Source organism: Gymnoscopelus microlampas, assembly GCF_963454915.1.
Source record: "Gymnoscopelus microlampas genome assembly, chromosome: 7".
NCBI lineage: Eukaryota > Metazoa > Chordata > Actinopteri > Myctophiformes > Myctophidae > Gymnoscopelus > Gymnoscopelus microlampas.
In genome coordinates, this window is record NC_139944.1 from 14,152,517 (window position 1) to 14,164,067 (window position 11,551).

The 11,551-nt window shown below is 41.4% G+C and overlaps 1 protein-coding gene across 1 annotated transcript; it reads left to right on the forward strand.

The window, feature by feature from the left end:
- Positions 1 to 2,036: 2,036 nt before the first annotated feature.
- LOC311048444 (haloacid dehalogenase-like hydrolase domain-containing 5) lies at positions 2,037 to 8,070 on the forward strand (the record flags this gene model as incomplete). The annotated part of the gene is made up of 9 exons (XM_084061703.1): positions 2,037 to 2,159; positions 3,126 to 3,323; positions 3,793 to 3,905; positions 4,086 to 4,179; positions 5,336 to 5,366; positions 5,484 to 5,658; positions 6,614 to 6,790; positions 7,143 to 7,350; positions 7,820 to 8,070. The coding sequence occupies 9 exons, from the start codon at positions 2,037 to 2,039 to the stop codon at positions 8,006 to 8,008; spliced, it is 1,308 nt and encodes a 435-aa protein (XP_083917829.1). The 3' UTR covers positions 8,009 to 8,070.
- Positions 8,071 to 11,551: the final 3,481 nt, after the last annotated feature.

The following is an 11,551-nucleotide window of genomic DNA, read 5'->3' on the forward strand; positions in this document are numbered from 1 at the left end:
ACAAACTTGTAGATCTGATACTTTGTTGTTGAGGGGGAAAAAAAGCGGTCCTAAGTACAGAGCCAACTCGGGTCCAATTTATTAAGTAGAGGGTAGTTAAGTTAAGTGGTTAAAAACTCAGTTTACAGCATTCAATCTTCTTTCCATTTGGTCCGTCTGGCGCCTACCACTTTAACAGCCACCGCTATTATGATCCAAACCATACAGTCAGTGGTGGAAAAATTACTCAAATGTTTTACTTAAGTAAAAGTGTCAATACTGCAATGCAGAAGTACTCTGTTACAAGTAAAAGTATTTTTTTACTTGAGTTAAAGGAGAATTTTGGACTAAGGTTCTCTTACCTTTTCTATGACATAATGATATCTTAGGATGAATGGCACAGTAGAAAAATGTCATAACTCCATCCCGGGTCCGCCACAGCTTAAAACGTGCGCGGATAGGCCTTGCGCTAGATCGCGTATTTTAATAGCTTTTTTTTTTTTTTTTTGTGAGATCTGACATTCATATTGATATAACACTGTAAAAAAAAGAGAGAAAAAAAAAGAAGAATACAAGAATTGTGTTGTTAAAATGTTTCATCTACAAGCTCACAACAAGTCACATCGTGACGCATTGTGAGTGTAGATTGGCTATTTTAAAATAGCCTATGTATATAGGGCTAAAGTGGTTAAACTGACTATAATGCTATATTAACTCAACCCCCTCAAGGACCACTAGAGGTCCCCAGACCACACTTTGAGAACAAACCACTGGCATAGAACATAAGTCTGTCAGGTGGAAACCTGTCCAAAATTGTTACTTTTCAGGAGTCGAATAAAAAAAATAGCAAAAAGAAATGATACTTTGATGTGACACAGTAGTATGATCAAGTAGGACATTCATTTACGAAAAAACGTTCTGACCGACAGCAACCATATTGATTTTGGATTCCTTGATGGCTCATCTCACCCCGTTCCCCTCTACTATTGGTTGATTGTAATGTCGCTGATGTAGGATCTGATAAGTGTATAAAAGCAGTGCCAACATGAAGAGACGCATGCATGGGTATACAAAAGAAAAACTGGTTTTCTTCCTGGTTTAAGACATAATAAATTCCTGTTAACACAAGCACTCTGCCAGAAAATACCAAAACACGTCTGTCATTGCGAGACTTGAATTCATTGTCAGCCTGTCAACACCTGACGATCTTGCGATGACAGAGGTTTTGCCAGTGATAGTTTGTAAATTACATAACCGGCATCTGCAAAATGTTTTGGTTTCTAGGGGTGTGAAAGTACCTGAAGTAAGTGTCTTGCCTGTGGTCAGCAACACCAACCAATAAATGCTATCCAAGGAAAATGAAACTGGGTGTGTGGCCATTACAGAAGGGGGGGGGGGCGGTGCTATATTATATTCATAGAAAAAATATAGCTACAAGCTCATCGCTATTGACTTTTTATTTTTTTATTCATTTAAGCCGTAAAACAACCAGAAAAACTAAAAGAAAAAAGAAAAACTAATATTAACTTCAAACCTATAACTGTCAGACAACTATTGATTATGGACAAAATACGGTGACCAACCGTAAAAACGTCCAAGGAGCTCTAGGCTTCAGAATTTTTAGACCGGCCAGTTTCAACCTGGTTAGTTCTAGAGGGGTGAGTTTTAAACTAGTTAGTTCTAGAGGGGTGAGTTTTACTGGTTAGTTTTAGTCTTTGGTTAGTTTCAGACAAGTTGTAGTTTTATTTATATTCTTTCTCCGGGCTGGGACCTGCCAGTCTATTGATTGGAAGCATTCTGCTGCATATGATTGGCTGATTAGAGGCTGTCTGTCTGGGCCATGTGAGAACATGTGATCAGCACGACTCCACAATCAACTCATTACACACACACACACACACACACACACACACACTGTTGTGGGTGGTGCTGTGATGGGGGTGGGGGGATGAGGGCCTATATGAACATCTGCAACACCATGAACCATACAGACAGATACACAGCCAGACAGACTGGAAAAAAGACAGACCGACTGAAAAAAAGACAGACAGGTGGAGATGCTTGGTGTTGGTTTACAGAGGGCTGTGATGCTGGCTGGACGGATAGCAGACAGACAGTCATCTGGACGACTGTTACTGTCTCAATGCTGCAGGACAGCCTCTACGACCACACACAACCAGGTAGAGTGTGTGCTTGCGGGCATGTGTGTGTGTGTGGTAAACATTGTCATCAGTGTATTTTTAAAACTGAAAGGTCCTCTGTTGCCTGTCAAATTGTTCTCATTCCTTTGCCCATGCAGTACAACCACAGTCTTCTACTGTTGTACTGGGAGCTGACCAGTACAACCACTGTCTACTACTGTTGTACTGGGAGCTGACCAGTACAACCACTGTCTACTACTGTTGTACTGGGAGCTGACCAGTACAACCAGTCTACTACCGTTGTACTGGGAGCTGACCAGTACAATCACTGTCTACTACTACTGTTGTACTGGGAGTTGACCAGTACAACCACAGTCTTCTACTGTTGTACTGGGAACTGACTCTACTGTTGTACTGGGAGCTGACCAGTACAACCACAGTCTACTATGTTAGGCGAGAGATATACCATGTCAATGTTGGTTCATTTCACATTTAGCATGCAGTATGGGCCTATGTCATTGTACTACTCCAACCTGCCAAAGTACTCAGGCTATATGTTGACTCCTATGTATAGGCCTGCATGTATCCTATGGTCTGTTACAACTTACTACTGTGCACAGTATGAATAAACAAAATCACTTTGTTTTCAACTTGTTTTTGTCGCCAAGTCACAGCGACCATAGATTGAAGTGCCCTTAAGCAAGACATTGAAACCCTAGTCTTGCGTAGCCAGACGATATGAGATCTCCACCCACTGTTTTGAAAACAAACAAACAAAAAACTGTGCGTATGTTGCAGCAGTAGTGGCTCAGAGCCTCTGCCGTCGCATGAGCTTGTAGATCGGCTATTTTCACTATTTTAATTTATAGATTAAATAATAATAGTAACAAAAAGGAACGGTTTTGGACATACAAGGTTTCCACCCGACACCGACGATTTCAATGATAAATGATAATGGTCTCCCTGTCTGTCTCTCCCTGTCTGTCTGTGTGTCTCTGCATGTAGGGAGGAGTGGGGTTTATCTTTGACATAGATGGCGTTTTGGTTCGGGGTAAACGTCCCCTTCCCGCCGCACGGCGAGCCTTCCACAAGCTGCTGGACTCACAAGGTCACTTACTGTTTCCGGTTGTCTTCGTCACCAACGCAGGGAACTGTCTGAGGCGACACAAAGCTGACCAGCTGTCTCACATCCTCGGAGTCCAGGTAGGACAGACAGACAGAAAGAGAGAGAGACACACAGGTAGATAAAGACAGGTAGTTAGGGAGAGCTGGGCAGAGAAAGACTGGTAGAGAGTCAGAATCAGTTTTATTGTCACTTCCACAATACACACTAGGCATACAGGGGAGCAAAATACCGTTCTCCACAACTGACACAATTGCTGTCAGGGTACTACTATACAGCAATGAATCGAACTAATCGATTAAATATCTGATTATCGATCATTTAATACAAATTATTGATTAAAATAATTTTGGTCATGTAATTACAGGCGAAAGGGTTCCAAAAATGTCACAAAATGTCATTTTGTTTGAAATAATCTACAAGCTCTCTACAGATGACATACAGATGTCATATTGTATTAACATACCATATATACTGTCTATCTGTCTACGTGTCTGTCTGTCTGTCTGTCTGTCTGTCTGTCTGTCTGTCTGTCTGTCTTTGTGACAGATCTCAGAGGATCAGGTGATGCTATCCCATAGTCCTTTGCAGATGTTTCAGAGGTTTCATGATAAGTGTGTGTTGGTTTCAGGTCAGGGACCTGTCCTTGACATCGCAAACAAGTATCCTTTTGTCAAAAAATAATTAACCCATTCTACTATAACTGTATTCATTGAACCTGCAATATGCCTTTCAAATTAATGAAGCAATCAATAAATTAATGAATGAATGAATTGATTGATTATTAGTCCTCCACAGTGCCTCTGGCTGGTTTTTAATCCTTAACTAGCATGTGAAACTAGTCTTGGTTTTCAGAATGCAGTGACTATTGAGCAGTTGAGAGAACAGTACCCCCTGCTGGACATGGTGGATCACAACAGACGACCTAAACTAGCTGTAAGTATCACATTGACCATTTAAAGAGGGAATGAAACCCCTTGTTTTCCAGTATAGGTTAAAGACTACTGCAGGGTAAAAACATGGGTGGCTGCTTAAGACTGACGTTGTTGGCTACAAGGCACAGCTGCAGCTAATCAAATTAACGATGTGTGTGCTCAGGGTTTCTCAAAGTGGGTGCTGTGGCACCCTGTTGACACAAGTTCAGGGGTGCCACAGACTTTACTTTGAAAATATTTGTAATTGATCAATATCACTTCAGTTTAAACTCTTTAACCCTAACCCTCTACACTTAGTAAAACGGATCTGAGATGCTTGGTGCATTTTTTTCCTTCCTATCTACACAAAATATCTTCGCCAAAAATAGCAGCTATTTTGGGCGAATGTTCCCCCCAGAATAGGGATGCTGGGGTTCGGGTTAAAGTGGTTAAATATCAAGTATAAAGTTATTCTCTCAAGTTTTCCTCATGACATACTGTATCTTAGGGGGAAATATTTACATGTTTATGTACTGTAATATTAGAGAAAAAGAAGAGAAGGTCCGCACACTGGTATAGCTCCCAGTAGAAAATGTATTGATAAGTTAGCACAACTTTTCGAAAACGTTCAAAACGTTGTGCTAACATACTAATGTATGTATTGTGATTCAGAACCTGACAAGCTTTTTTGTGATGTGCGTGCTTCTTTCTGTCATGTACATGACTGTAATATGACATAAATGTAGATGCTATAAAGTAACAATGCAATTCAGGGGTGCTGTGGATGAAAAGGTTATTTACAACTTTGCACTGAGCCCAAAAAGTTTGAGAACCGCTGTGTTAGATTTAGGTGTCAATGTGCATTGACAATAGACTACTGTCTTTGTTTGCACATGGCTCTGGACACACTTCAATCTGACACATCCATTATTAAAGTAATTAGCTGATATAATGCCAGATACAGCCTGTCATATCTATTGTAGTTATTTAGCCTGAATCAATATTTGTATAATCTACAAATGCAGGTTTGTGAGTGTGTGCGCGTGTGTGTGTGTGTGTGCGCGCACATGTGCGTGTGTATGTGGTGTGTGTGTGTGTGTGTGTGTGTGTGTGTGTGTGTGTGTGTGTGTGTGTGTATAATGGAAGTCTAAGCTAACAATGTATTCTCACTTTTCCAGTCTTCTTCTCTGCCTCAACCTAAAGTAGAGGGTAAGACACATGCATACGCACGCACGCACGCACGCACGCACACTCTCTTTCTCTCTTTCTCTCTTTCTTTCTCTCTCTCTCTCTGACAGTAATATTTCATGTGGCCCCTCCCCCCAGCTGTCATTCTCTTCGGCGAGCCAGTCAGGTGGGAGACAAACCTCCAACTAGTGATTGATGTGCTGCTCACCAATGGAAACCTTGGCTCCGCCTATGTGCCTCATGACTCTGCCCACCTACCTGTGCTGGCCTGCAACATGGACCTGCTGTGGATGGCTGAGGCCCCGTCACCACGGTAACATACTTAGTTTGTACTTATATTATACTCCAACGGTTCTCAATGATGTGGCCAGCTGACTGACTGTGTGTGTGTGTGTGTGTGTGTGTGTGTGTGTGTGTGTGTGTGTGTGTGTGTGTGTGTGTGTGTGTGTCCAGACCTCACCTCGGTCATATCAAAACTTGACTACTGTAACTCTTTACTGGCCTCCTGGCATGTGCACTTAAGCCCCTCCAAATGATCCAGAATGCCGCAGCACGCTTGGTCTTCAACCACCCAAAATGTTCACATGTCTCCCCCCTTCTCCGCTCCCTCCTTTGGCTCCCAGTTACTGCCCACACAGAGTACAAAACACTGATGTTGGCCTACAAAGCAACCAAAGGCATGGCACCCCCATATCTTCAAAGCCTGATCCAACCGTACAACCCAACCCCCCCCCCCCCCCCCCCCCCCCGCTCACTCACATCAGCTAACACAGGGAAGCTGTCAGAACCTTCCGTAAAACATCTGGGACAACGCTCCACACGTCCCAGACTCTTCTCTCTTCTGGCTCCCAAACTGTGGAACAAACTCCCCATTGCAGTTAGAGAACTTCAGACTCACTCCGAATCTTCCGCCGTAATCTGAAGACTCACCTCTTCAGACTCCACTTTAGCCTGTAGCACTTGCCGCAGCACTTGCCCTAGCCTTGACGACCATGTAGTCTTACGGAAAAGTTAAAATGTAATATAGATAGCAAGTTATTTAGACACATGCCAGGTCATTTGTTGACCTGGCATCCTATAGTTTGTATAGTTTCAATGTACATATATACATTATAATGTTTAGACTGATGATAGGTTCTTGGTTTACCTCTGATCCTAGATTACTATTTCTATGCATTTGATGTATTACCTTGTGTTTACCTTGCTTACTGTAAATCACTCTGGATTAAGAGCGTCTGGTAACTGTCTAAATAGTAAATTGTGTGTAGGTTTGGTCACGGTATGTTCATGGCGTGTTTGGAGAACGTGTACAGGAAGTTGACCGGCAGGAAGTTGCAGTATGAAGCGTTGCTAGGGAAACCCAGCCAGTTGACCTATCAGCATGCGGAATACCTGCTGACACAGCAGGCTGGACACGCCCCCATCAACACCCTGTACGCTATTGGGTAAGACTCACTCACTTGAATCCTAATTGTAAGCCTAAAATGATTCTCATAATTTCTCTATTTCTCAAATTCTACTTGTGGCGACATTTGGTCCTTACAAATAACAAAAGATTGCACAAATAGCCAATCTACAAACTCAGGACACGGCTCATAGTGATGCTTTGGGAGCTTGTCGATTGGCTATTAATGAATTTAACTAACTTACTAGTTTTGACTTAAGTTTTGACTTGTCCATTGGTGTGCACAAAAAGTTTGAAAACTACTAGGATGCAGGCAGTATGGGGGGTGTGGGTATACACACTATTCATGTTTCTTCTCCATCTTGTTGTCAAATTTGTCTCTCGTTGCCTAGCGACAACCTGATGACGGACATCTATGGTGCCAACCTGTACAACAGGTACCTTGGTCAACGGCGCATCGCCCGGATGACATCCGCTAAACTGGTAGCTCAGGGAAGCAGAGATCAGGTGACCACGCCGCCCCCACAGGATGAGACTGGAACTGCAGCCGGGGACAATCTACTTTCTGCAGCTACAGCAACCAGCTGTCAATCAATACTGGTAATGGTTTACTGGTTTACTGGTTTACTGGTTTACTGGTTTACTGGTTTACTGACTGACTGACTGACTGACTGACTTGCTGGTTGGCTGGCTGGCTGGCTGGCTGTACCTATCCACACAGTACCTTGTGTTTGTGTCCCTGGTTGTACTTAGACTTGATTGTACCTTGTGTTTCTATCTAGGGGTGCAACAATTTATCCAAACTTATCAATTTCATTGATTATAAAAACTAACGATTGTGGGGGACTTTTTTCCCCTCCTTTCTTTCTTTGATTTCTTTAATAACGGAAAAAAATGGGCTTAGGTGGTTAGTCAGACTAATAGATTTAGTCAATTATGAAAAAAATGTGATTAATTGAAAAAGCATAATCGCTAAGAAAAAAAATCATTACAGCCCTATTTCTATACCTGGTTATAGTTACAGTCGAATCTGTCTTGTATTTGTGTACCTTTGTGTTTTTGTCTTTAGGTGTGTACAGGTGTATACAACCCTGAGTCGCCGTTGCCTAGCGACCAGTACAGCACAGTGACAGAGACCATGTTCCACGGCCATGGGGACTTCCCGTTCGACCCCGCCCTTGTGGAACCGCGTCACATCGTAGAAGATGTGGAGGCCGCTGTAGACCTGGTCTTTAAACAAGAAGGACTTCACCTCTGACCTCTAAACCAGTGCTTCTCAACCAGTGGGCCCCCAAATAGTCGGCAAGTTGGCCCCCAAATAATTGGCAAAACACAAGATTGTTAAAGATGATGACAGAAAAGTCAAAACCTTGAACAAACAACATTTATTTTATTTGTCAAACCGATGAATATGAACTTAAAGTATACTACGTTAGTTCCACTGATCCAAGCCAGAACACAATCGATTGATTGATCATTCAAATAAACGGGTTGACAGCCACTGCTCTAAACCATACCTTAACATAGCAGAGGTATAGTTATAATCTCTGCTCAGATCTAATCTCAGAGGACATAAGTTTACACTTTTACCCACATCATGGGTCTTCAACTGGGGGTCCGGGAGCCCGAGTGGGTCCTCAGAGTTAAAAATCTTGCTGTTATAGGAAATATATATTTATATATTAACCACACTTGAACCCTAGCATCCCTATTCTGGGTAAAACATTTGCCGAAATAGCCGATCTCCAAGATCATAAGAGATTTGGTGTAGAGGGGAAAAAGAGTAGACCAAGTACAGAGCCAAAGCATTGAGGGTTTAAAAAAACAACAACACTGATGGCAGTGCTGTCAAACAAGTCTGCAGATATGTATGAAATCTACAAAAGGGTTTAATATGCAACACCAACACAATGTTATACAATATGTAGTAAGGGTCCCTGCTTCATCTGTCTCTCAACTAAGGGGTCCTTGGCCTGAAAAATATTGAAGATCCCTGCTACAGATGTTAACATAATAGTAATAAAACTCCTGTTTATTGTGTCTTCACTTCATACTGTTCACGTGATACTGATGTACAAGCTCACAAGGCATCGCAACTAGTCAATTAGAATTGACTTATTGAATTCAGGACTTGTGACTTCACTTGAATGACTTTAAAACAGCTCAGCGATAGAGCTGGTATTTAAACCACTGATCATTAGTTTTAAACCACAGCATTGGTAAGACAGTGTCGACAATTTTATGAATTCATTAAAACCCATTCATAAAGTTTTGAAGATATTGTACAACCTGCCTTTTTTTGTATCACATGTTTTCCAGTAGGTTATTTATTTTTTGTAAATGCACATTATTATTTTAAAATGTATCCTAACTAGGACACTAAGCAGAAATCTGCCATCAAATCTAAATCCCGGGTAGGACATGTTAGTTATGGGTTGCAACTTAAGTTTCAATCAGTGTTCGTTTTCGTCATAGTCTTTTGAATAAAATGCCATTTAGTTTTATTCATATTTTAGTCATCTGAAAGTTTTAGTTTTAGTCTAGTTTTAGTCGAGTAAATATAAGATTTTAGTAGACTAAATCTACAGTTGATTTTGACGACAAAAAATATTTTGGCAGACCTTGATGCGTCGTATTGGCAGATTTTACACTTGGTTGCATGCTGAAAATAGCTGATCTACAAGCTCACAGCGCGATGCGTTGTGATCTTGTAGATCTGCTATTTTCAGAGCGCAACCAAACATAAAATGACATGTAGAAGAGATCAACGCTGGAGCAGCACGGACAGTTTTTAGCCTTTTATTATTAAGGTGCAAGTATACAGGGTGACTGACGTTTCGGTCTTTCGACCTTCCGTATGGACCTTCCTCAGAGTCATGACTCTGAGGAAGGTCGAAAGACCGAAACGTCAGACATTTTGGACATGTCATATTTGTAAAGAAAAGATTCAAACTTTTTGTAAAAAGTTTGAAAAAACATAGCAAAAAATACAAAACCAAGCTTGTAGAACTGCTATGTTTGCTATTCATCGTACGAGAGGTATAGTGTGCGTGCGGCCTGCGTGCGTGTGTGTTTGTGCGGGTCTTTGTACGTGTGGGGGGTCTCAGCTTGTGTCAGATGCAAGGGAAAAAAAACTAAAGGTTGGGAACCATGCTGCACCTGCATAATTATTTCATACATTTCCAGTCCATGAATATGGAGGGACAGTCAACTGAGAGATTATTCAAATCCTGTGTTTTCACAGGAAGCACACTCTCTGTGCATTCTGCATGTCGCTCCTGTCGGGTGGAAACCTTGTCCTAAACTTACTTTTACTTTTCAGTAAATTAAAAAAAAAGAACTTGTGTTCCAGTGGATCCAATGTAGTTATTATTTAGTCACAAGCTCTTGCTAATACTTTTCAGCAAAAATATCAGATATGCTATTTTTGTTATACTTTCGTCGTTGACGTAGGGCATTAATATATGAAAAAATACAGTAAAAGTTGAAAATGGAGGTGAAAGGTTTCTGCCCGACAGCAGTGATTTGTATTATTTATTGATCCATGCTAGTTGTGTGGATTTATTGGGACAGTCAGGCCAGTACGGATAGAGATCCTGATGATTAGACATTGTTACAGGAGTTCAGCGCGTCATTCCTCATTCCTCACCCGTGTTGAAAGAAGATGGCAGCTGAAATAATCATCTCAACATCAGTCCATTGTTTGTTTATCTAAGAGCATGACACGTGTACATTCAGGAAGAGAGACTCACATAATAGTGTATCAGTCACTTACTGAGGCTAGTCTTCCACTGAGTGTGCTTTCCACAGATTTGTTTTACTTGATTAAAAGTAGCAATTCCACTACATAAAAATACTACAACTACTACTACAACTACTACTACTACTACTACTAATACTACTACTACTACAACAAGTAAAACAAGTTTTTGTACTGGTAGATTTGTCTGGTCCCAGGCTACCTTTTATGCCCATATATGGAGATCTCTGTATCTGTCAGTCCTTGTCCCTTTTATGCCCATACATGGAGATCCCTGATGTCATCAAATGCCCATATATTGGCATGTGGGCATATCCATATATGGAGCTGACTTGTTTGTGCCTGATGGCATGACGACACATTGAGGTTAGGCAACACACTTCATATTTGGGCGTAGCTGCATTCGGATCTCCTTATATAGTTATGGCTGAGTAATAGTGACATGAGAGTGATGATGTGGTCCACAGGCCCTCCGGCCCACCCTCCCATTAGCTAATTTGAATATAGGATTAATACAAAACATGCAATACGTCCTACAGTATTAGGTCCTTCATACTGTAAGACCAATTTTGAAAAATGACAATATTCCTGTACATGGTACCCTTTGTTTTGATACGTATCCTTTTTTTTCCTTTTCCTTTTACTCTTTTACTCCTCTTACTGAAATTTTCAATACATGACTTTTACTTGTAACAGAGTAGGCTATTTTTATTGCTACTTTTACTTATCTGAGTACCACCACTGCTGTACTCCCATTGAACTCTAGTCCTCTACAGGGACTTCCTGCCCTGTACAAACACAGGATAAACACACACACACACACACACACACACACACACACACACACACACACACACACACACACACACACACACACACACACACACACACACACACACACACACACACACACACACAATTCCTATAGATTATTCCTATGTCCTTGTATGACTCTCCTCGAGTCCTCGCAGTGTTTTATGGTCAATTAATGGCTCTCCTTGTCTCTAGTTTCACAACAAACACATTGAGATCAATCCATTT